General features: G+C 47.9%; 1 protein-coding gene across 1 annotated transcript in view; it reads right to left on the bottom strand.

Annotated features, from left to right (window-relative positions):
- MICAL2 (microtubule associated monooxygenase, calponin and LIM domain containing 2) overlaps positions 1-26,501 on the bottom strand; it is a 119,672-nt gene that overhangs the window by 27,948 nt on the left and 65,223 nt on the right. Inside the window, exons 25-30 of the mRNA XM_062620114.1 lie at positions 14,260-14,468; positions 11,728-11,861; positions 11,273-11,448; positions 10,101-10,175; positions 4,397-4,494; positions 859-2,218 (exon numbers count right to left, since the gene is read on the bottom strand). Coding sequence (XP_062476098.1) covers positions 859-2,218; positions 4,397-4,494; positions 10,101-10,175; positions 11,273-11,448; positions 11,728-11,861; positions 14,260-14,468 — 2,052 coding nt within the window. The remainder of the gene's footprint in view (positions 1-858; positions 2,219-4,396; positions 4,495-10,100; positions 10,176-11,272; positions 11,449-11,727; positions 11,862-14,259; positions 14,469-26,501) is intronic.

Here is a 26,501-nt window from a genome sequence, read left to right as displayed (position 1 = left end):
AAAGATGGATCACAGTGGTAAGGCTCTCATACCTTATATTTCAGACCTGAAACTGTACTGCACTTAATTCTTTTTGAGCCGATGCTCAGATTACTTGGACTCTTCTTTGTCTCTGACATCAATATTTCTGAGATTGGTCTGCAATTTTAGTACTAACCTTGTTCTTCCAAGCAAACATGAAAATTGATGCCTTTTAATCGCTGCCCAGACTCACAAGTAGGCCAGAGTAGGTCAGTAAGGAGCTATATCTCCTCTCACATAAAAGAACAAGGGCATATTAATGAAACCACAGGGTCCCTAAAGCAGTTCTACAGTTTGGTCACACAACAGTAGACAGAGCTGAAGAGACACCTGCTGAGGAAGCGCATACACAAAGCACAGCTGCTTGCTGTTGCAAACATACCGCTTCAGCCTCTGAGCTCCTCATGGAAAGAGTAGCAAATGTACTCTGCACTGCACTTGAGTTTTCAGTGCTTGTCCTTCTGCTTGTCTGCTGCAGTCCCCCTTCCACCACACCCAGGGTCACAGCAGCAGTTACCCCGCTGCCAAACCACTCCTTCCACCTTGACCAGAACATTTGTCTGACCTAAACATATTTGAACAGCATCAAGCAGCAGACCAAACTTGGGGCCAGCAAGCTGCGTGCTGCTTGCAAATCCATTCTGCTCCTTTAAACCAGAAGCAGGTCCTAAACCTTAACCAAAAAAATAGATTTATTAAGTCTTCATGTGTAGAAAGTAACTACAAATTAAACATAGCGTACAACAGATAGGTGTTTGCGTGATCGCACAGATATTTTAAATGTTAGCTGCTATTAAATCATCATCATAACAATAATAATTCAACTTGGGGCCTCACCTGTGGAAGGGTAACAGAGCCTGGTTTCTGGAGAATGGTCCCTCACAAAAGGCAGAAATGACACAAAGGAATTCCCTTCTCTGTCATGAACTTTACTTCTCAGTCTATCAAAGAGGGACCCAAGACTACTCTTCTGTGCAGAGTCATTCAGATTGTCCTTGGGGGTGTTCTTGGGCTCTGGAGATGAAAGAAGGAGGTACTTTTCATTACAGATAAACATGTCATCCATGGGAGCCCCTGGAAGAGTATCTTTGAAGGTAAACTTTTCTAGGAGTCCTGGAACATCCTCCATCCTAGTGCAAGTTGATTTCTGAGGTATACTGGCTGTCTGGGAAGACCTGGTGTGAGAACTGTAAACTGGGAAGGATACCTCCTTGCTGTAACCCCCTGGAGATCTCTCTTCAGAGACAACAGAAAAATTACATGAATTTGAGAAATTGCTCCCATTTCCTAAATATTCTCCTGCCCACTCCCCTGCTTTAAGCTCTGGTGGCTGAGTGTTATTTCCCCAGCTATTGTTACTGTTCCTTTGGCTTAGGGAATAGCCAGGAGTACTGGGGAAGCTGAAGAAACCTTTTTCTGAGGAGGCTCTGACTTTGCTGTTTGAGTCTTGCTTTGGTCCCTCTGAAGATGAGGTCAGAGGCTCAAAAACAGACCTTTTGATAGCATTGGCTATGAGCTTCAGCGGTGACTTTGGTGGGCCAGCTGCAAGCTCCCTGGCAACTACATCTGGACTCCTCAGAGCATCTTTTGTGTTAACTGGCAAAGCTGGTGGAGCATCATTGGCAAATAAGAGAGGCACAGGACAACCAGACTGTTTGAACACAACTTTTGCCCAGTTAGCATCGTTCTCCTGTGAAGTCCACAGCACTCCTTTGTTTTGACACCCTGAGCTAGTTCTGCCTAAGTCTGTCCTGTTAGAATCATATGACAAGGGCAGCTGTTGAGCACATAGCACCGGCCTCTTTTTTGCCTCCTTTAGTTCTTGCTCAAGCTTTTCTTCTGGGTGCCTTGTATTTTTGCCATCTTTCTCCTGCAAATCCAGAGATGACAGCACTTTTGTCTTCCTAATAATATCTTCTGGTTCAGAAGTATATTTCTGGGTTTTTTCCTTCCAGCCCTGGGCTTTGTATGTCCCATTGTCACTATCTGTATCTTCAGCCTCAGAAAAATCAGCCAGTGTCCCTTTCCCAGGAGGGGTCCATGGAGAACCTCTGGTACTGCTCTGAAAAGGAGAACAATGGGGCACATAGACATGGATGTTTTCATGCATCTCTCTGGCTTTTTCTTTTCTTTGAAATACTGGGCTGTAGGGTTTGAAATGTCCTCTTGTGATTTCCGGTGGTTTCTTATGAGCCAACTGTGGAGTGCATGAAAAAGAATATTTTAGGGATAGAAAAAGATAGTTTAGTTTATCTTTTATTTCATGTCATATTTTCATAAATTTTAATCTAACATAATACTAGTTAATGTATATACTCATATATATGCATGTATATATATCTAATATATATATGCATAATGTATATACTTATTTAGATGACAATACAGTAAGAAAAGCCTTTCCCCCTAAATGGCTAGGAGTGGAGATCTAATCTTACTGGAAATATTAATAGTCTAAAAATAACATTCACATTAAGAACCTGTCATATCTTTACGAAGTGCCTTCAGTGTTTTCCTCAGAAAGAAATAGTCCTATATCTATAGGAAAACAAACAAGAACAGATCTGCTCTTTCCTCCTGTGTACATTCCAGTTGCATCACCTTAGTGTTTCCAGCAAGCCCAAGAGACCATCAGCCATCTTTCCAACTGCTTCTATAATATTGCATGTTTACATAGCATAAGTACGAAGTGACCCTGACAAGACCATTAAATGCAAGACAGTAATTTTAAACAATTCAATTAGTTCTCTCTTATGACTGGTTTTCCTTTAATTAAAGTTTTAATTCATTACCCTAGCCATTGAAATCTTCTGCTGGAGATAGTAACAAGGAGAAATGACCACATTATCTAGCCAGCACATCAAAACTAGAGGGTTGGGGGTTTCTGTCTTTCTAAAAATGGAGGTGTTTTAACCTCAATGCTATGTGATAATGGATGGTGCAAAGATTCAATTCCTGTTTCTATTTATGTGCCAGATTCCCAAATCTACATGGGTGAAGCCGCTAATCCATCTGACTTCTTGTTTCCCAGAAACATGGGAAGTAAGGAAATAATGATTACCCTGTTTCACAGTTGTATTTGTTGACCAAAGTTAATATTGGCCAGGATTTCAGACAGAAAAACATGTGAAACACTAATAAATAAATGAGGACCCTCTTATTTCTATTCTAAAGAGAGAGAGGATTAAGGCTGCTAAGCACTGCTTCTGGAGTGGGAGCTGCAGAGTCACCTCTCCTCGTGCACAGCGTGGTGAAGCAGCATTGTGCAGCTCTGTTCCCATGGGACAGTCCCTTCCTGGCCCTATTGTCCTGGACCGCATTTCAAATACCACCATGGACATGGGAGACTTTATTATTTTCTAATGCAGACCCTGAGGTCAAGCAATTTTAATCATGTTTAACCCAAGGGTGAGGACAACTGGCTAGGACGAGGAGGACATTAGCTGGTTCCCACTCCACCCAGCTCCAAGTCCAGGGGACGTGCTGCCCTTTGCCTGGGATGCAGCAGGTCACAACTCCTGCTGCAGCACTGCACAAAGAGCAGCCCCACCATACCTCGAGCCTAAAACACCCCATAAATTTAAAACCTCAGAAAATGCAATGGAAAACCTAGGTCCTGAAGGAAGCTGAGGATGTTCTTGAGCTGTGGGAGGTGTGGAGCCAAGGGCATGCTGCAAATGAAGAAAGGCTGTTGCCCACCAGACACAAAGAATAAACATCAGACACAGGAACACCTACTTCTAGGGGCTGTAACAGCCTGAAATACCCCAGACTGCTATACCAGGTTTCCTACAGTTGTCATAATGCGAGCCCTTAGCTTGACTCCTATATTTACTCCCTAAGGCTGGTGATGGCACTTGTCTTTTGCCCAGTGATATACAGCAACCAAGTGATACCCTTGCACCCCACCATGTTGCCAGCATGCCACATTTCCATCCAACCCTACAAGCACACAGACCAACAGGCAGCTTGGGAGCACCAGGGAACAGAGGTTTGAGGGCTTTCCTCTCCTTTGGGCAGAAACTGTGGCACAAAGGAAATCCCAGTGGCAGCTGAGCCCCATGCTGTGAGGGAAGGGCAGGCTGGTGGTGCCTATATGTTGACTGATGCAACAGCTTAGTGACTAACTCCCAGTGCGATCAAGGTCTGAGTCCCACAGCAAAATGTGACTTCAGTGCATGATTTGGGAATGGCTAATCCATCAGAGCATCAAAGTCTCTTCCCTCTGTGCAGCACAGGCATAACTCCAACTTCAATGGTTAGTGTGAGGATCAAAACCATTTGAAAGAGCAGAGGATGCTCAGACAGCCTGCTGAGAGCAGAGATACCCAACAGTAGCTACACGTGTTTTGCTCTACGCAATTCTCCTTCGTACCTGTGTTTGGGAGGGATTCTCTCCAGGACCATTTTGACAGCTGGCTGAGCTGTCCTTCCCATGTGGCCCAGGTTTCTTGCTGCACAGTAGAGGGAAGCCTGCCAAAGACACACATTTTTTTCCATCACATTGATACTGGTTTTGTCTTAAATAAAGTTTGAAATTAAAGAACAAGAACAGAAAGTTAAACAGTCATCTGGACACAGTTGTACCTGAAGAGCTGACCTTTCAGTAATGAAGTTTATGGCCTCACTCACATGTGTGGGCAATGCTGTGCCAAACACACATTGGTATTTTTAGCAGTGGTCCTGAACTGCATCCACTTTTTGGCTGGACCTAGTAAAATGGCTTTAGAGTTCCGGGAAACTTTCTGGAAAACCAGCCTTAAAAGCAGAGGCAGTCAAAACAACCAGCAACTCTGGAAGCTTTGGGCAGTTCCAAGAAATGAAGAAAATGGATGACTTCCAAGAAGGCTGTCTGTCAGAATGGGAGAGAATGGGACATGCAATCACCTGCAGGCAGTAAGGATAGAAATAATCCTGTGGTCTCCCAAGCCAGGCAAACAGAACAGCATGCTGGGAGCTCTCCTAGGATCAGACAAGGGAACTAATTGCTAGAGGCCTTGAACCAAAACTAGCACCGATAGACCTGCTGGAAGAAAAAGTAGGGAGTCAGGGGGGCTCTCTAATATTTGTGCCTGTGGGAACTTTACATAATAAATAATCTTTGGACAGAATAAAAGTATCCGTGAGCCAAGATATTACCATGTCAAGCTGTAACAAACTATGACAAGTATATTTATAGGTGAATTATTAACTCCCAATTATTAGTTCTGAAACCCACAAAGGTTCCAAAAGCAAACTTTGAATCTTCTACATAGGAATTTAAATATGTGTAAGGACACAAGCAACACACCAGAGAAAGTAGACAGCAGACTTTAGAAGAGACGAGCCAGGAAGAGAGGCCCAACTTTCCTTTCCTCTCAGTGTCTCACCTATTTGCTCCCAATCTTGATTAAATCTGTCATGTTTTGTCAAGAGCAGAGGGAAATGATGAACTGGAGTTCGTTAAGGAACTCCTGCAGGGACTAGCAACCAGGGGATGACCTTTATGTTCTGTAAAGTGAATTAAGTCATGGGAAAACAGGAAAATCAAGAATTAGGACAAAAAATCCCACCATCACCTGCATAAATGAGCCAAACAGGTTTAGCCTGATCCACTAAAACCCTGAGCCTCCTGACACAGGCAAATGTTATAACTCAGCATAGCAGGGGAAATACAACCGCTGCAGCAGCAACAGCCATAACACCAACAAGGGCATAAACCCCACAGCCAGGGGTCAGCGGGGAAGCGGCACATGCCCACGGGAACAACTGTTCCCTACAACAGCTCCTGTGGGTGTGCATGTGCTTACACAGACAGGACCTGCACATGCAGGAGCACTGCTCCATGCAAAGCCATAGCTTGCTGGCTTTCACAGACTCACAGAATGGTTGAGGCTGGAAGGGACTGCCGAGCGTCATCTAGTCCAACCTCCCTGCTCAAGCAGGGTCACCTACACTGCTCAGGATTGTGTCCAGACAGCTTCAAATATCTCCAGGGAAGGAGACTCCATCACCAGGCAACCTATTCCAGTGCTGGATTTATTCCCACCAAGACGCTGAATTTGCAGCTTCACATTCAAAACAGGATCTAAAATAAAAAAAAAAAGCAGCTCCCTAGGGCACCATCATGATCTGTTTGACCCAAAAGCTGCTCCAAGTCACCAAGATAAATTAGGAACACAGTATTCCCTGTGGCCATGGGATAGGGATTAAAGATCTTGAAAGGTAATATCCTGCTCTGAGCCTTTCAGCCAATATAACCATGATACCGATTCCTTTCCTTGGCCACGTACCTTGTGCTGTTTATGAAACATACGTGTTTTGGGAAATAAGTCCGAAAAGAAGACGGATTTTTTCTTTCATGGGACTGATGATCATATGAATTCTTATAACCAAACCTTAAGTGGATTAAATATAGAAACTAAGACTTAGTGATCCTCCAGAGAGTAAAAAAAAGCCTTTATTCTGTTCCCAGTGTACACTGAATGTGCTTTACATGCGCTTTAACAGCATACTTGAAGTTTCAAATTCATGCAGTGCATGGCTTCCCTCTCAAAGGCTTGTAGCTCCCTCTAGAGCCCTTTAGGCACATGGAAGATTTTAATAAAATGATGGGAAAATGAATTGGGAAACGATTAGGTAATGTCCTTGCTAAGAACAAGCTGGAAATGAGTTGAAATTAAGAGTGACCCACAGTCTTCTCTTCTTTCCTCTCAATGATTCTTTTTTCCCCCCATCAAACCTGTAATAAGTATAATTGACAAAGATGCCATGAGACTTTTCTCCCTCCCCATCCTGGGCATGGATCAGCCTTCCCACAGAAGGAGAGATCTGGTTCGAGACAATCTTAAGAACCTGAATGTGCGCAAGTCCATGGGACCTGATGAAATCCATCCGCACGGCCTGAAGGAGCTGGTGAATGAAGTTGCTAAGCCACTGTCCATCATATTTGAAAAATCATGGCAGTCAGGTGAAGTTCCCGACGACTGAAAAAGGGAAATATAACCCCCATGTTCAAGAAGGGGAAAATGGATGAGCCAGGGAATTACAGACCAGTCAGTCTCACCTCTGTGCCTGGCAAAATCTTGGAGCAGATTCTCCTGGAAGGCATGCTAAGGCACATGAAAATCAACAAGGTGCTTGGTGACAGCCAGCATGGCTTCACTAAGGGGAAATCCTGCCTGACCAATTTGGTGGCCTTCTATGGTGGGGCTACAGAACTGATGGACAGGGGTAGAGCAGTTGATGTCATCTACCTGGACTTGTGCAAAGCATTCGACACTGTCCCACATGACATCCTTCTCTCTAAATTGGAGAGACATCAATTTGATGGATGGACCACTCGGTGGATAAAGACCTGCCTGGATGGCCGCACACAAAGAGTTGTGGTCAATGGCTCAATGTCCGGCTGGAGATCAGTAACGAGCGGTGTCCCTCAGGGATCGGTGTTGGGACCAGTCTTGTTCAACATCTCTGTCGCTGACATGGACAGTGGGATTGAGTGCGCCCTCAGCAAGCTTGCCGATGACACCAAGCTGTGCAGTTCGGTTGATACGCTGGAGGGAAGGAATTCCATCCAGAGGGACCTTGACACCCTTGTGAGGTGGGCTGATGCCAACCTCATGAAGTTTAACCATGCCAAGTGCAAGGTCCTACACCTGGGTTGGAGCAATCCCAGGCACAGCTACAGGTTGGGCAGAGAAGTCCTGCGGAGTCAATGGGTGATGGTCAATGAGAAAACGAACATGAGCCGGCTTCAGTGTGTGCTCGCAGCCCAGAAAGCCAACTGTATCCTGGGCTGCATCCAAAGGAGCGTGACCAGCAGGTTGAAGGAGGTGATCCTGCCCCTCTACTCTGCCCTCGTGAGACCTCACCTGGAGTATTGTGTGCAGCTCAGCATAAAAAGGACATGGAACTGTTGGAACAAGCCCAGAGAAGGGCCACGAGGATGATCAGGGGACTGGAGCACCTCCCGTATGAAGACAGGCTGAGGAAGTTGGGGCTGTTCAGCCTGGAGAAGAGAAGGCTGCGTGGAGACCTCATAGCAGCCTTCCAGTATCTGAAGAGGGCCTATAAGGATGCTGGGGAGGGACTCTTCATTAGAGACTGTAGTGATAGGACAAGGGGTAATGGGTTCAAATTTAAACGGGGGAAGTTTAGACTGGATATAAGGAAGAAGTTCCTTACTGTGAGGGTGGTGAGGCACTGGAATGGGTTGCCCATGGAAGCTGTGAATGCTTCATCCCTGGCAGTGTTCAAGGCCAGTTTGGATGAAGCCTTGGGTGAGATGGTTTAGTGTGAGGTGTCCCTGCCCATGGCATGGGGGTTGGAACTGGGTGATCTTAAGGTCCTTTCCAACCCTAACTATTTTATGATTCCATGACTCCATTTGCTGTTCCAGAGAGGCCTCTCAGAGCACAGCAAGTCCCCAGGACTTAGAGGTACTGTGAATCCTAGGAAACAGAGCCCCATCAAGACACATTTATCTGTCTGTGACTGCTGCCTCTCTGGTAACAGCCCATCAAAGGGGATGGTCTGCTGAAGGTAAGCTTGGTGAGAGCACCCTTTCAGGACTGTGAAATAGCCCTGTCTATTCCCTACCGAGATTTGCAGAGTAATCCGAGATGCTTGGCATTGGGAGCCTCCAAGGGTGGGTGGTGACAGTGCTCGCATGTACCTGCAGGCATTTGACTGAGGCGAGTCCTGTGCCAGGAAGGAGAGATGCAGCTTGTCTCCTCTTTTGAGGTATAAAAATTCATCCCACAGTGGGTACTTGCATATAATCTTAAAGCCTGGTGTACATTCAAATCAAGCAAGCCCAAATGCCTCTGCTTGAATTCTGAGTCCTGTAACACACACAGGATTCCTAATTGTTTTGGGAGCAGAGTCTTAACTTCTCTAAAGACAACTGGTACTCTGAGCAGCAGCAGAAAACCCCCTCATTGCAGAGGGCAGGGTTAAAGAGCGGCTGTCACCACCATTGCCCAAAAGCCACTGTCTCCACGCCCAGAAACTGTGGCACTCAGTCACGTCCTCATATCCCTTCCTTCCACTGCTGTACATTCGTGTTTCATACTTAAGGCTGTCAACATCCCAGTCTAACAGCTATGACTGCATTTCTAATGAAGTCCGGAGAGGATTTGGGATACTGGTAAGCTCGCCCAGCTTTCATACTGGTATGATCAGTCCTGGAAGGTATCTGTGAGTCCTTAGCAAGGACAGGAAAGCTTTTGGGAGGATCTGGGATCCTGGTAAGCTCACCCAGCTCCCATACTGGTATAATTAATCCTGGCAGGTACCTGTGAGTCCTTAGTGGGGACTGGGCAGGCACTGTGTGTGCTTGCAGAGGGGCTGTGCCACGGCAGGCAGGCAGCCCTGTTATGAGCAGCAGAGGTGTAACCAAGGATGGATAGCCTGTTTTGGGACTGCAGCCCAGGAGAAAGTTTACCTTGATGGAGCCTCAGCTGCTAGGGGTGACTGCACTGTGTTTTGGCAGTGGCAGAACCAATTGTTGCCGAAATCTCTGCATTCCTGTGCATGGGCAGAGACGGGTCAGCCCAAACCAAGTCAAACTGCTAGAGGACAAGAACTAGTAACACTTATGTTCACCAAGTCACCTCTTGGACTAATCTCTCCCTTTTTGTAACCTAGAAACATCACCTGTTCCTTTTTTCCAAAAAAAAAGAATTGATAGAGCACCTGTAGTTGAGTGTAAATAGGCACCTCCAGGAGCATCCCTAATAAGTGATAACTCATGATGTTAGAGCCAATGTTACACCCGAGCAAAAGCAATCAGTGCAGGCAGGGCTAGAGAGAGAATATATGGCTCTGGGATAGGGGTGCATTTTCTTGGAGAATTAGAGCAGACACCACTTGCTGATGCATGTAATAATATAGGGAACAGCCACACGGGGAATTTGATTTTTCTGAGGATTACAGAAGGGAAAAGAAGTACTTGGTGCATTTTAGATCTCTATTTTCTCGTGTAGTGACTCAAAATTACAAAACTTCCAAAGGCAAGGAGGAGAAGCATATTTAAGGGACAGAACAGAGAAGACAGCACAAATAGAAGACACAGTTGCTTCTCGGGCTTCACTCACTCGTTTGGAGTTTTCTCCTCCAATTCTGATACTTATTTAACGCGGTTGAGTGAAAACTGTTGGCTCTCTGCAGTGCTGAACAGAAACAGCAAAAACACCTGGTCAGATAGCACAGCAAAAACAGAGGTGGGAAAAAGGGGAGGGGGGGCACGCGGACGACGGCGACAACAAAACCTCCAAACCCGAGCCGGGATTTCCCTGGCCCTCTCCCAGCCGCGGCGGCCGGGAGGGGGCAGCGCGCACCCGCCACCGGCCCCGCCGCGGGAGGCAGGGACAGGCTCGGAGGGAAGGAGCTCACGTAAATCCTTCTGAGAGCCAAGCTGCTCGTGAAGACCTGGCTAACCCGGCTGGTATGGTGGGAAGGAAGCGACTGCAGGGAGGAAGGTGTCAGCAGCTGGGTGTGGAGGAGAACGTGGAATTGCGGAAGAAAAAGGATAAAATCCTTCAGTGGCTGCATGGCACCACACACTGCTGGGCACGCTTTAGGGGTTGCTGCTGCCCTTTTTTTCTCGTGCCCTAAGCAAGTGCTCCATTATTGAAGAGTCAATTTAAACTGCTGTATGAAATCCCCTCTTTTCTGTTTGGATTAAAAATGCATATATGGATGTGGGGGTGGTGGGACATGGGAAGAAATGAATGCCATGGCCTTTTATTTTCTGCAAAACAATTTCTTCGGCTGTTTTTAGCACATCTTTTAGTTCTGACCTTCCGCAGCTCCAGAAATGAGTTTCTATTTGGAAGCAGACTGTTCCCAAACCTCTCCCCACCCCTCTGCTAGCTACATCCTTTGTGCTTTCACCTGACACAAAATTTTTAAGCAGCTACTGATAGAAATACTAATTTAGCCAAGCAGAACTCTCTCTTGCTTCCCAACATCGCCCTTCCTTAGGCAACAGTGTGGATACTGCCAATAACATCCCAAATTTTTACCAGTAGGAAAACATTCTTCCCACCCTGCAATCTAAGGGTGAGGCACAAGTACTCTGGGTTACACTGTATCTTGGAAATGGTGTTTCAGTTACAGCGCCCAAAAGGTAGAAACCCCCAAACGAAGACATCTTTAACAGGTTCAACCTGGCTACACTGCAGGCAACAGCCTCCGCTCCCCCCATCCCTGACTTCATCCCTCAGGAGAGGCTGCTGGAGCATCCTCAGGTCAGGACGTTGCTTACCATCAGCAACTTTGGATGTTTTGGGGCTTTCCTCCAGTGCCACAGAGCTCCTGGTGAGCGATGCCCACCTCTGGACGGGGCTCGGGCAGGTGGGGAGCTCCAGCAGCAAGGTCTGTCCTCCGTTCACTTCCGAATTTGATGAGTCGCCGTTAAAATCAGACTCCTCCAGCTCGGAGCTACAGGGTAACAGGGCAAGATGGAAAGAAAGCAGGACATTTCAGAAGATGCATGGCATGGAGGTATTCATTCCCCTTCAGTGCAACAAGCATTGACAGCAATGCAGGCCACAGAGAAATAGGTGTTTTTGCAGCCAGAGTCACCATCCTCATTTTGCTCCTTTCACTGCTATTATTACAGGCCTGTAATTTGCTCTAGGTGCAACACAGCTGAGCTACACCTATGCCCATCAGACTTCTGCTGCCTGGATTCATGCCCACAACCTTTACTTTCAGCACCTGAAATCAAACTGCTGCCAAGACAAACTTTGGTGAAATACCACTTCTTGGTTAGCAGGGATAGGTCCTTCTGCCTGCAAGGCTGTACACCAGGATGAAGAGAGGTAAACAGCATTTGCAATACTGTAATTGGCCTAGAAACAAGGCACAAGGGACAAAACACTACATTTTTACCTTTTACCCCCATAGATTTTTTGGAAATCAGAGGTATACCATAGAGAAAGAACTCACTGGAGGCCAAGTCCTGATCGGTCAGAGCAGCTTGCTCTGACTGTGAGGTGGGCTTCACCCTCAAATTAAATACAGTTGTTGCTGAACCTGGCCTCATTGCTCATGTGGGATGTGGAACCAGCTCCCCTCTCTGGTGGCAGCTGAGCACACCATCACCTGGCAAACAGTGGTGGTGCCAGTACCTCCGCAGCTGCCTCGTGGCACTGCTCCGGCAGGAAACAGGCTCCTGGGAGCTGTTTGCCTCGTGGCCTCACCGGAGCTGCTCACCTTGGCAACAGGCACTTTGAGGCCTTCCGATGTGACCATGTTCCCAGTCACATCCCACCATCCCACTCTGCATGCTTCTAATGCAAACAATACTGCTAACCTAATTCATATATTTATCATGACGATTAATAGCTCTACCTTAAAAAGAAGAGCTTATGCCATGAGTAGTCCTGCTGGCATGGCAAGAGAAAGCTGTTTGGTGTTTATACAGCACGACCTTGTAGAAAGTAAAGATCGACTGTAACAGCCCAAGGCACAGCCCAGGAGACAGGAGAAATAAGAGTTAAAGAAAAGGCTGCAGTCTGTATAAAGCCAGGGTAAATGCCAGACGGGTAGCGCCCACCATCCTGGCTTTGCCCAGTTCAAACCAACAGTGCTGGGAGGCAAGGATGGGAGCACAGCTCCAGGTGCGTTGCTTTCTCAGTAGGCTGAATCAGCATGGCCTTAAGTTTCAGCACTAACACGCACTTTTAAGATGTCTTTCAAGCTGTGTCGAGCATAGAGAGAGATATAGTTAAAAATACAAATATATGAAGTCTTTGATAGTTGAGATCCTGTGTGGATGGAGAGATACCACACTGAGATTGGGCAGAGCGCCACACAAAAGAAAAAGACCTGCCATTAACATTGATTGATATATTTCTGTTTTAAAGAGCAAAATGTTTATTTTCCTTGCCTGGCAAGGAGGTAAGTGCTATAGTGCGAGCTACGGCTTCTCCTCTGATCTCTGCTTGCTAGGTGGTCATTATCCACAAGTACCTTAAGCCTGAGCTGCAGAACCACGTCACTGAGCTGGTGGTTTTCCCCATCCCACTAAGTGCCCCACAGCCAGCTCAGCAGTGCTATTTGTCACTTACTATTTCTCTCGTGCCCCATTTTTCAGCAGGGGCTGGCCTCTGGAGAGCACCACAGCAGTGGGGGGCTGACCTCAGGGGTGATAGCTGCGGCGTCACCCCTGGCAGGAAACCAGGGGCCTTACTACCTGGCCACAAGGGCTATGAAAGTGAAGGGAGCTGATCCCTCAGGTCAGAGGGATTAGCTGACTCTCACTGCTGCCTGGGCGCAGCGGGCACCACAAGCCGGAGGGTATTGGTGAGGGATACAAGCACAAGCTCTGCAGAGGGTCTGTCAAGCAGGTAGGAAACCCTGTGTCCTGTGGGAGAGGAATTCTGGAGAGGTTCCTCCTTCTCCAGACCCAGGCAGCAGAGCACAAAAGCCATTTAAAACCACTGTAGGGAATAGAAAGTTGCATTTCTGAAAGTGTGACTCTCCACAAACCACACACAGCATCACGGATAGGTGTTTAAAGGACATCAAGAATTTGAATGAGCATCCTTACAGAGCAATAGCTTAGTGTTTGCAACAGTTGGCTTTGGGTTCACCCTGATTTGTTTTTTGCCTTTCCCCCACCCTGCTCTCCCTCTTCTATTTTAGTCCTCAGCAAGGAGAACTGCTTTAGTCCCTAGATACCCATCTAATCCTTAGACGGAATGAACTCCTACAGAATCCTGCCCAGAAAGCCAATACATTCTAATTTGCACACAGAAATCGGGCTTCCTCTGACAGCTCCCCAGGGGTCATCAAATTTCAGATTTCTTAGGGGTGGGCAGGAGCTGGGAGAGGCCTGTGGTGTGGAGCTGCAGGATGATGCCTGAGGTGGGAGGCAGCCACACCACAGGATGCACCTTTTGCCATAGGCACACCACACCCGCTGCCCTAATCCCTGATCCGACGTATTTCGGTGCACAAAGAGCTGAACCCGGGCTGATCAGGACAATGTTTTTCCCTCTGATTCAGGCCCCTGTGTGGGATGCAAATGTTTGAAGATTTGTTGCAGAGTGACTCATGTGTCTTGGGGATTTATGGCTGCGGTAAAGAACAGTTGTTATTCTGAGCGGTTTGTCTTTTCCTTCCTTCCTCCCTCCCTCCCCCCCCCCCGAGTTGTACATACATTCTGTACTGTATTTTGCTATATTTTTCCTTAGTGTTCCAGAGAAAACCAAGCAGCTCTTACAGGTTATTTTATAGGGTTACTTGTATTTTAAAGTACCTGCTTGTGTCACTGGTGACCATGACTCGGATAGCGAGAAGGTTGTGCTCCGTCATCTCCTCCTCGGGGATGACCCTCACGGTGGCCCACTCAGGGGAAGGAGGTGAGAACCAGCTCTCCAAGTCACGGCACTCAGAGATGCTCTTTGCCTTCTTTGGGGAAGTGGGCTCATCAGCTGTGGGCAGGCAGTGATCTGGGAAAGCACAAAGGTGACAGCAAGGTATTAGGAGAGGACAGAGCCCATGGGAGGAACCTCGCCCCCATGTTCAAGTGGTCCTTGGCCATCACTGGTGGTTTCTGTGTGAGGCCCTGTCTGTTCCCACAGGCACAGGCAAGGTGTGTGCACTGACAGCCTGGCACAGCAAGAGCATCCCTTCAGCCCAGTACAGCCCTGCTGGGGTTCATCAGCTCAGATGCAGAGGGAAGCAGACTTCAGGGGCAGCCTCAGCTTTTGCAGCTACGAATCCTCGCTCTGCTCCATGGGACAGTCAGCAGGCTGGATGCCTGGTGGCAGCAGTACGACATGTGCCAGCCACACAAGTAGGGATTTATGGTCCCTTTTCAGGTCCCTGATTTACATTTATGTGTGGCAGGAAGCACATGGACCAATCTTGCCTGGGGGGCTAAGGCTTCAGCCTTTCATTGGAAGTTTAGGTCAATTTAGGACAGCAGGAGCAAGAAAGTAAAAACAGGCTCTTATTTTTGAGTGTGTACAGCACAATCAGACACTGATTTGGGAAGAAGCATCATCACAGCAGCTAAACAGCACCATCCCTGAACTTCACATTCAGGCAGGAGGAATGAAGAATAAAGACAAGTTTCCTTTGCTCACCTCAGGTAATACAAACAGAGCCACAGACAGATCAACCCTCCCTGTGAAATCCTTAGTTTTGGAGCAACCTCACCTATCCACAACCTCCTGCCCAAGCAAATACAAACATACAGCTGCACAAGTTCCCCTGGGCCTTGGTGCAGAAGGGACAAATGACAAGCTCCCAGAGAGTGGCTTTGCTCAGTTTACCTCCCATGTGTGGTGCTTTTGCCGGATTTAATTCAACACTGCTGCTTCTAATTTACAACTGTATAGGTGGAAGAAAACCCAACCCGGACCTGGGACAAGGCTTACTTTCTCATTTATTAGAGAGACCTATCTAGTAAACATCAATTAAACTCCTCTTTAACTTTGAGTTCCTCCATTTATTGCAAGAGTGTATTTCCCTCCCCCATCCTTTACCTCACAAAGGCTTTTAACTCAAACATCAAATGTATGCATGGGTTGAATGCAGAAAACAAACCCACAGGGAACAGCAATGCTACAGGCAAATCCCAGACCATCAGGAGGATTATATACACCACAGAAGACAGAGTACGAGCCCATGGGACCTACAGAGCAGCAATTTCCCACCTGCAGGTACTGCAGCTGCACAACCCACACCACACCGAGCTCTAACCCCATCTCAGATCACTTGGTCCATCTGTCACTGTCCCCTCTCTGGTACCATTCCTATAGAGCTCTGAAACAAGGTTGCAACAGCAGAGCTGTGCCTTTATTTTGCATGATTCATGTAGCTCCTGGCCTCCCCCAGAAAAAGAAAACTTCTGCACCACTCCCAGTTATTGTCCATCCCCTCTCTGTGTCTGAAAACAAGCACCACAGAGGAAAGCCCAGCTGCTGGTGGCAGGGATGACTGCTTTACAGGTACAACTCTTATGCTGGCTTGGTGAAGCTCTCTTATTTGTGCTCACAGACTGACTAACATGGCTTTGAGTCCTTTTTTTTTTTATAGTTTTACCGATTCGGTCTTTCCCAAGTGACACAGACCTACACACTTTCCGAAGGGCAGAAGGGACCTCTGTTTTTTCACCCTTCAGAGAAGTCAGTGTATTTTCTTGGCTTGAAAACTCCTCACAACTCCACCTCTCACAAGAGTTTTGTGTGGTTTTGTGGTGTTTTCTTAAATACTTCCATGTACAAGAAGCCAAGGAGGATGGAGGAGTGGCTTGCTGCTTCTTCAGAGCAGGATGCTCCCATGTGAAAACATGTGCTCAGGCTCTACATCCAGCTCACTAGCACCACAGCAGCCACGTGTTTCTTGACCACAGATATTTCATTTCCTTTGGGAGATGGAGAAAACTCATCCCTCTCTGACTTGTGTTTGACTTCTACTTTGTCCCAGCCAGACCACCCACCCCAAAGCTGCCCACAGCAGTGCACAGCAAGCCTGGCAGCATGGGAAACCCTCCTAGGAACAGCCCCTTTCTTCCCCCAGAGCTGGGCTGGACCACAACGTGCCATTTCTACTCTCCAGAAGCAAAGCAGAAAGGAGTATCTTGAGCCAATTTGTAAAACCCAAGTCCTTCAACTTGTCTTTCTCCTTAGAAAAAGCTGCATTTTATATGAAAATCAGAGCAAGCAAAGCCAAACGAAAGTTTGCCAGCTTTGTCTATAAACTTTGTACCCATGCTGGCAATAAGCACTGCCCAAGGTTGCTGCAAGTGGCTGTTAAAGAAAGTCAGTTCCGCCATTTGCTCCATGCTCAGTACATACTCCTTCCTCACCTTGCTAGCAGGAAAGAGGAGAAAACATGTTTATGACTAACAGACACACAGCTGGAGAGCATTGAAACCCACAGACAGACAGACTACCTAAAACGATTCCCAGCATGGTTCCTGAATGTGAACAGATTTCCAGCCAAATCCCTCTGCAATAGCCCATTACACATCCAGTTTTCAATCATGATAGATGTAATAGTTAGAGCCAGTGAAGGGCCCTCAGGATGTCTTCCAGGACACTAGATGAGGTGATGGATGGCACCATCACCTCTCTGAAGAGTTACATATTGAGTTACATATTTACATTTCTGGTATCAATTGAATTCAGCACCTAGAAGCTGCCCCCATCAGGAATCTGTTAGACAGCTGAGTCCTCCCTGAGCAAGATAAGCTTGCATTCACAGCAATACCAATCAGGTTTAAGATCAGCAACTGGCACCAGCACCCACTTCAATCCAGCAGATCCCTGCCCATGGCAGGTGGGTTGGAACAGATCTTTACAGGTCCCTTTCTAGCCCAAGCCACTCTAGGATTAGAAAGCAACCCCACTCCTCACTAACATATTTAATCAATATTTGTACTGTGACATATGAAGTTGAATAAACTATGTTGCACTCAACTCCATAGAAGCAGAGACTGGGGTGCCTGGGTGTTTCAGTGTGTGGGATGTGCACTCATACATGGGGTTACACACTCCACAGGACATTTAAAAAGATTAAATTTAATGCTGCTGCTTCTCATTGCAGGGCTGCACCTTGGGTAACAGGCTCAAACAAAGAGCAAAGGTGTCCCAGACACCCAAGTGTCGGGGTTTTGTAGGCTCTGATGACGTTACACAACTTGACTGGTCTCTCCTGAAAGCAGCCCTTCCTGCAGCACCAGACTGAACCCCAGTCCCACAGGCATGCACTGCATGGCGAAACACAGCTCGGAAGAGCACTTTGGGCTCCTGCAAGACAGAGATTCCAAGCCCCAAGAACAAGAGGGGTACAGACCAAGTAGAGAGAGCAGGGACAAGCTGCTGCTGGCTTTGTGTAAACACTGCGGAAGAAGAGCATGGCCATTTCAAACAAAAGCCTGGAGGCTCTGCAGGCCTGGAGTGCCCCTGGGAATTATTACCTGCCTCTCCACAGCAATGCAAATAAATCTAATCAGCCATCAGATGCGACTCCACCACTAGCCATTGCTGCCATCTATTTTAACGGAGTATCAAAAGGAGAAACATGATTTAGACGAGGAACCATGAAAGAAATCTGGGAGTTCTTTAAAGCTCTTATTTTGCACAAGATAAGAAGGGCTGTCTGAACTAACTTCTGAATCAGCCCAAAGGCTGAGTACTTACACAAAAGTGAGGCATACATTTATGCTCCTGAACAGATGGCTAGGCTAAATAAGCAGCAGCCCTTTTACCTTCCCATTTCAGCTGGGAGCTTTGCAGCTCCCTCTTGAATCCTGGACAGCCTCACAGCACCAGCAGTCAGGTCCTCTGTGAGACATCAGCACAGTGAGGCTGAGCAGGAGCATACCAATTTTTTGGCAATCTGACTCCAGGGTGGAAACCAGGCTCTAAACCTCAGCGCCCTGATTCCCATCACACTGCAGACTGACGGTTGAACACCTTAGACTGGTACCTCTAGTGACCATTGCAATTAACTGGTCATGCACTGAGCTGCTGGTAAACCAGCCCTCATGGAGGTGCAGATGGGTCCTGGTTGGAGGCTGAGCTGTGCTGGGAGGTAAGCGCAAGTTGTTTGGCACTTCTGGGCACATACAGCAGCCACATGCTCTCTGGGGAAACTCAAGCTCTGGCAGAAGTACTGAGGTGGCCATTCAGCTGCTAAATCCAAGGTGGCAATTCTCATGTAAGCTCCTGCTTGAGCCTTTCATAAGCCTGTGCCTGGCTGTACTTACCACATTATCCATTTCCTCATCAGAAGACACAAAAATGGCCAAACTGCTACTCCTGAAGGGGAAGTGGCACAAGAGTGGACCCCTAAGGCTGGATCCCTGAGGCAGCCTGTGGTGCTGCAGGCAGCTCTGTGGCCAGCCAGCACTCTCATTCCGCATCAGGGTTCCTGCCCAGGACAGGAGATTTTCTACTAGAAGCTAAGAGACTGAGTCAGAGGAATTGAATTTTGTAAGATAAACACACACAATGGAAAAGCTGGAGAGACATTCAGTGTGTAGGACAGAAAAGGGCACAGCCCCATTTCCTGCCGATGCAAACTGGTGCTGTGGCACTGACCTCCGTGTGCCAGCACCAGACATTATCAGAGGCGAGCCCAGTCCTCAGGAAACAGTCACTCAAAATAGCATTTGCGTAAGATCTTATTTGATTTCCATCGTGCTCGCTTCACATTTCCTACTGTCTGTCTCAGAATGCCAAAGACCTCCAGCAGTGAGTACTCCTGCTCTGTAGCACGGTTTGGGCCGGAGTCCCTACTACTCCTTTGCTAAAATGTTCACATCCTTTACATGGGGTGGCATGGCCAAGGCATACATGGGAAGGTGTTAATCTTTGGTCACAGCCAGCAATCTGTCACACGAATACGGCTGCAGGGACAGGCAGCACATGCCACGAGTATGTTGCAGCACACTGCTGGCCAGTTAAAGTGAAACCTCCTGACAACTGACCTGTGGAGCTTCTTTGGGTGCTGATGTTTCCTCAACTAGTAAGTATGAGCGAGCATATGATGATCCTTCCTGATCCATCGTGCTGCCCCAGTGCTTTGTTTTGGCCACACCATTACCTTTCTCATTGGTCTCCTGATTCTCCTCTGCCAAGCACCCTGTGCCTTCCCTAACTGACTCCCTACCTCCTGGCTGCCTTTCCCCAGCAGCCCTTCTTAGGGTGATGTCCCTACTACCATGGCTCTGGGTGCTCCCTTCCCTTCTCTCCCAGCTCCAGACCTCAACAGCCATCACCCAGCTGCAGGCTGGCTCTGAGCAGTTTCTGGGGCCAGGGACATGTTGCTGGCTCCACAGCAGGTGGACCTGGCCCAAGGTGAGGGCTTGGAGGGGCTCTGCTCATCAAAGCAACAAGAACAGCTCTGCGGTACCACAAAACCAGCCTCTCGCTTCCTCTGCCTAAGCCACACGACAAAAACACTGCTCCCAAATCGAGAGAGGAGTCAGGCTGGGCTGGAGCACACAGGCCAGGGGCTGCACTTTGTTGCTGGGCACAGTGTGCACAGAGGGAGGTGAGGCTGTTCTCACCCTCACCAGCCCAAGGGCACTGAACACGTGCACAAAGGGCAAGCTGCACCACGGCATGCTGCCGGCAACTGGCCTTTGGAGAACACACTGCCTGCCCAGCTGAGGCCTGGAGTGAGTTTGTCCACTCCAGTACCAGACTGGCAGCAGCATCTCCACACACAAGCTCTACTGCCCATCTCTTCAGTGCAAGTGTCTCTCCTCTGTCAGAGCTCTCCTGACCAGAGTCCCTGACTGACTGGCACTGCTAACAAAGAGTGGGTTTTGTTTGGTTTTTTTGTTATGTGAGCGGTGGAGCTTAGCTGCCTTCAGTCACTCAAACAGCAGCAGTACAGCCAGTGATTTCAACAGTACAATCCTGTATTCATCTGGCCCTCCCACTTGAACACCACGAACAATTTGGATAAACAATTTCTGCTTTGTCTGTGTTTCCAAACCCACCTCATCCTCCTCACACACGGAGAGGAACAACTTTTTTCCTTACAGGGTAAGGATTTAGCTAACCATGTGGTAACTCAGATGTATTCCTAAAGCTTCATCTGCAGGGCTCGCATGCAGATCAGCACTCACTCGGAGATCAGGGCTGGTCAAAACACACTCTGGTGTACAGGCTTGGCCAAACAGCCCCTGCAGACCCCACAGGCAGATGCAAACCTCTTTCCAGGAAAACACGCTTATTCTCCATTAAGTGTCATGCTGAGTTTTCTCAAGTCAATATTGTGCCAGCTCAGCCTCGCATTTGAGACTGCAATTTTTGAGCCAAATCTCAAATGAGTCACAGATGCAGCCAGTGAGGGACAAAGACGTTCAAAGAGCTCTGCAATGCCAGGATGGTTGACGAAAATTGGAGGTGGGCCTTACTGCAGATACTCAGATATGGTCAAGGAGCAAAAATCCTCATTTTTTCCTAGCACCAATAATCCAAATACCACAGCTTGTATATACAGGGCTTTAGTCACTAAAGGTAAATTAGCAAGAACATCTGGGACTGTCGAGCCAGCTCGTGACTTCTGGCTAGACTTGCGGGAATTCACCTACCAGACTCAGCAGAGAGTGCAGCTGAGTGGACTGAACCACTCAGTGAAGCTTGTACCACGGAGGAGAGAAGGCAACAAAGTAATCCAGGCCTTTGGGACAATGCAGCAAGGTCGCACCCTGGACTGACAGCCTGCATCCAGAACCTCAACACCTCCAGAATCCTCCACCCCACTTCAGGGGTGGACGGGCTGTACAAAGATGCTCCCATCTCAGCACAGTCACTGAGCAGGAGCCGGGCAGGGCTGGTACCTTGGGAGGGACCTGTTTCAAGCTGATTATCAAATCTGAGAAACAAACTGTAGTTTGTTTATGGCTCTGCCAAGTAGCAGCCTTAAGTAGGAATATAATGATGGTATTTGGAAGTCCCTGTATATACAAGTCCAGCAGCAGCCTCCCCGCAAAAGTTTTTAAGAGACTTTTCCCTTCAGTCTCTCTGGAGACCGGCTGAGCCCTGCAGAAAGCACACGGGCTGAAGGCAGCTTCCTACAAGCAAAAAGCATGCAAATTCAGTATGGTGGTTCTGCTCATTGGAAGATCATCACAGCTGTGATTTTCTCAATGGCAGACTTGTAAAATTCACACACTTGCAGAATAACACCTGGTGATGATCCTCCACAACCTAAAAGGCATTCTTGCCCCCCTCTCCCCACTTTAAATAACTTTTTGTATCAGCATCCTCAGTGGTCTGGATGCATTTCAGCATCTAACAAGGCCTTCAAGCAGCACTGCTTTCCTTCAAAGGCTCTATGCCCAGCAGGAATGGAGCACTGCTGGAGAGTGAGAGGGAGAATGGCAGCAAATCATCCAGAAGCCCAGAAACAAGGATGGAGAAATCTCTCAGCATGTGGGATCAGGGACTCAGGGATCTCAAGTGCTTCTGTGAATACCTTGGTTCACTTTCCTCCCTCAGGTACAAGGGCAAAGCTGACAGCCAAGAATAGCAGTGGAGAGGTCTTTCCTGTCTGTAACATGCTGCATATTACAGACATGAGCTACGTGAATGTTCTTAAAGCCCTGAAAACTTGCAATTAGTTTTGTTAGTCATTTTCTCCTACAATGGTTTTAGGGCAATTTATACCCATGGAAATGTGGTCTCCCCCACAGTTATCAGGCACCTGTGCTGGTTTTGCTCAAGATAAACAGGAGCAGCATGGCTGCATGGGCCCATCAGCATTGCCTGGGAGAGATCAAACCTCTCCCAACATCACATCCCAAAGGATGAGGGAGGGTGTGCATGGAGCTCTGAGCAGTGCAGACCCAAATCCAGGATTGATGCTGTGCTCTGCACGGTGTGGCTGGGCCAATGCCAGTTCCACTACATTGCTCAGCCAAAAAGCTGAAGCTCAGGTTTTGGAAAGCTCAGCCCCCAGAGCTGTTTACTGCCCCTCCGTGACTAACAAACTGCAAAATGCAGCCTACCAGCAGGCAAGCTCCCTCTGCTACCACACAACAGATAAATGCATCATCACATCCGTCTTCCTGGTCCCTGAGGCTCTGCCAACACACCAGCCTGATTTAATGAGAGAAAGGTGCTGAGTTACACACTGGTGTCTCACACACACTGTGGCATTTCACCATGGCACAGAGAAGCACTGAAACCTATTTCCATGTTATGCTATGTTTGGCAGTGCAATTGCAATGGGCTTGTTTAGCTGATGAAAACACCAGGGTCCAGTGAGAGTCCCTGTCAGGGGTCTCCTTCAGGAACCTGCCTAGGAGCAGAGTGCCACTGTACATGTGGCTAAGGAGAGGCCCTTTCCAAAGGAGCTTACTGTCCACCCACCTGGGGCTTCACAGATGGCTCTTGGCATCTTCTATGATTACCATTAATAAGGAGCTGATAAATAAGGCTCCAGTATCTGAGTGCCCCCACCAGTAACACCAGGGCCAATGAACAGATGTAAGCAGGAGATACTATTCACACTGGCGGGTCCCAGTTGACAAGGCAGCCTGACTTTCTGTATGAGCTGCTGCTGCTCCCGAGTCACTGCCAAACCAGTGTCAGGCAAATCACACTACTGTGACCTGGCAAGGAGATGACAAGGGCTCGGGACACAGCCAAGTTTGGGCAGAGCCAGGCCCCCGCTGGGGCAGCCAGACCGGGTCAGTGGTTTCCCTGCACTGCCCACAGAGTCACAAAGCCTGAGCTCTGCCAACAACATCCCCCTCCCCATGGGAGTGCCGGGCCAAGTGCCTCGGACACCAGCTGGCTCAGGCAGCTGTGATTTATCAGCAGTGCTCAGGAGCGGCTGCTCTGTGCCTGCTGCTGCCCGTCTTGGACAAAAATGGTCAAAGATGCTCCAATGAAAAATCCCCACCAGCTGCAGCGGCCTCCCTGTCAAGTCAGCACCACCATGCCATAAGCAGCCACAAGTGTTCACGTTTGTCCTTCCTCTTCCCCTTTAGCTGGTTTTAAGTCACAAGAGGGGGACTCATTGTTAAGCAAGGTACAGTGAGAGCTCCTGCAGTATTTCTTGACTAAGGTGAATCAGACCAAGTGGGAGCCCCACACAAGCAGAAAGGGGGAGTGAACCTTGTTGAGCTAACCAAAGTATGAAAACTTAAGCTAATAGAAACCCAGAGAACACCCCTGAAGGCAGATGAAAACCAGAGACAGAGCCAGGAAACAACAAATTTTAAAGTGGTATCCACTTTCCTGCCTTGGGACACAACACACCCAGTGTACTGGTAGTCAGGAACAGAGACTCTGCAGGGAGGCTGGTCCAGAAAACTCCCCTGAGGGCACCCCGATACATCCAGCTTGGGGTCCCCCAGAAAACACAAGGTCTGATGGCTGATCAGATGGAGAACCCCTGGCTGGCCCCTTAGAGGGGATAAGAAATTGTTCATACCTGCTGCTTGCAGGGAAAGGGGACCCTGCCATAACTGCCCTGCCTCAAGGGCAGGCAGCTCGCACCCACTCTGTGGCTCAGGAAAGGCAGACAAAGAAGTGACCAAGTTCTTACAGCCGTGCCTACATTGCACACTTGAGTGCAGGCCATGTTCGGGGAGGAAAAAGGAAACCTACAGGAACTTGGTGTCACAACGCGCACTTGGGATGTGACGTTTTGGCACCTCTGACACCTCGCGTTCTTGTGACCCCCTCCTGGCTGGGAAGCAGCAGTACTTACCCAAAGCTGCCCCAGCCGTGTGAGACTGGCAGAGGGCTTTCAGGTCTTCAGGCGAAAAGCACCACTGTGATCCCAAGTGCTGCTCTCACCAAGAGGAGGTGGGTGCCCAGGCACCCAGGGGTAGCACAGGGCTCACCTTCCCTGCTGTGCAGCTGGCCCAGCACAACCCCCATAAAGACCCCAACCTAGCTTGTGTCCTGCTTTCCCAGATGACAATCCTGAGGCTCTTGGCCTGCCATTAAACTGTGTCACCCTATAACTCATTCAGAGGATGAGTGGACTCTGCCTGGCCTTGTATGGAGCTGCTGACTAAGGCAACGACAGGAGTGAGCAGTTTTAAAGTGGAGTTACTCATACATGTAGGCAGCTCTGATGGTGAAAATGAACACCATTTGGCATCAAAACCCGACGTTAAGACATTCAGTCAGCGGGCCACAGATTGATTTGCAGCACACCCAGCACACTTTGCTGCTCTCTGACTTCTTACTGTGTAATAAATAAAAAAATATTCATGAGTCCTGCTTATAACACAGCAGTGCTTTAAGAAAGCTGTGGGGCAGAAGGAAGGCATCCTCATACCTGTGCTGTGGAAGCACGGCTGAAATGAACCCAGCGAGCTCAGGGATGAGCTACAGAACACAAAGCACTCTCCAGGGAAGCACAGCCCACATGGGACTGTGAGAGGGGATGGGGTAACTGTGACATCTTTAGCTTGGTTACACCTTGGTGTTGATGCAATGCACTGGTTACCAGCCCACACTGGAGCGAAAACTGAGCTCAAACCTGTTATAGCTTCAGCTGTGCCCTGTAACAGGAATGTCAAAACATATAAGGCTGCAATGGGAACATTGCCTGTGTCAGATTTTGAAACTGAAGTCATCCCACTAAGGTACTTCACAGATCGCTATCTGAGGAAGCTGTAGGAGTTCTAGCAGCATTCCCAAACTGATGTCCTGTCCAAAATTTGACTTTTCATCACACCTGAAAAAGCACCAGGCAGGTTCTTGTCCTTCAAAAAGGACACCTGTAAAAGATATGATGTCTGACATTCCACAGATGTCAACTCTTGCCACGTTTCTCCTTTTCCCTCATACTTGCTTCATGCTCCTACAGGAGTAATTTCCATGTTATAGTGGCTAACAGATGGTGAAGAATAAAGGCAACCAGCTCTCCTGTTAGCCATAGGGTGGCACACTGCTCCCTGTGGCAGTGAGGCCTGATCACCTGCCTGGCTTCCAACCACCAGCACCCAACAAACGCTTTCCTGCTGCTCCTTCTCCACCCATGGCCCTGCAATGGGCTCCTGAAGAGCCCCTCCTCCTGTCCCCACGCCAGGAGCCCACCTTCTCCCATACCCCCATGGGCCCACACCAGCACCTACACAAGTTCTTCAGCAGCAAAAGACTTTTTCAAAGTACCCATTACTTACTTGATAAACAGACACCTCTGAATTCAAGCATGAAACATGAATGCGAAGCTGGCAAAGCAAGACAGAGCCCAAATCACACGACTTTCAAATGCATCCGGGATGGTGCACATTAACATTCTAATACAAACTGAGCAAAAATTAATAAAGGAAAAAACACTTTAGTGAAAGCCTACTAGACAAAGTGAAGGTGCATCTTTATCGAAAATTGCTTCTCAAAAAAAACCTGCTGTGGTAACACACAGTGTCTGTAATTTTAGAGTAAATATATATTTTATCAGAGCAATCTGTGCTAGTCTGGTATATTAATGCATGTAGTAATGATGAATTCGGAGTGCAGGGACAACTGTTTCAGTCTCCAGAGTGATCAGTGTCTGTCAAAATAGTATCTTCAGACACAGACTCAAAGCATCAAACACCTTAAAACAAAGACGCGAATGAATGCCTGCAGAATAAATGCTGAAAGTGCAAATTCAAGATTATAGCAATATATAAATTCCTTTGTAATTTCATATTTCATAAAAACATATCAGAAATTGCATCCATTTCAAACAGGTTTGGAGCCCACCACCTGAAGAGATGAGATCAAAGAATCCCTTCTTTTTATGTTAACACAGTTCAGGGAGAAAAGGAGAGACTTGGGGAAGCATTTACATGACTAATATGTACACCTGGATCAAGCATTAATACACACTGTCTTCTGCTTCAGTGATATGATCTCTAATGCAAAAAAAAAATCGCATCATCTGCAACCATGTCATGCCTTCAAAAACACAGAATTCAGTGCATTTCAGAACTCATTGTTTTGATTGGAATGGGAGGAACGAGTGAGCCAGAAGTGAATTAAAGCCAATTATAGTAACTA

This window comes from Pezoporus occidentalis, unplaced genomic scaffold, assembly GCF_034315485.1.
Source record: "Pezoporus occidentalis ecotype Australia unplaced genomic scaffold, CSIRO_AGI_Poc_V1 ctg22, whole genome shotgun sequence".
In the NCBI taxonomy this organism is placed as follows: domain Eukaryota; kingdom Metazoa; phylum Chordata; class Aves; order Psittaciformes; family Psittacidae; genus Pezoporus; species Pezoporus occidentalis.
The sequence above is the reverse complement of the archived record's forward strand: the minus strand, read 5'-3'. Positions and strand labels throughout refer to the sequence as shown.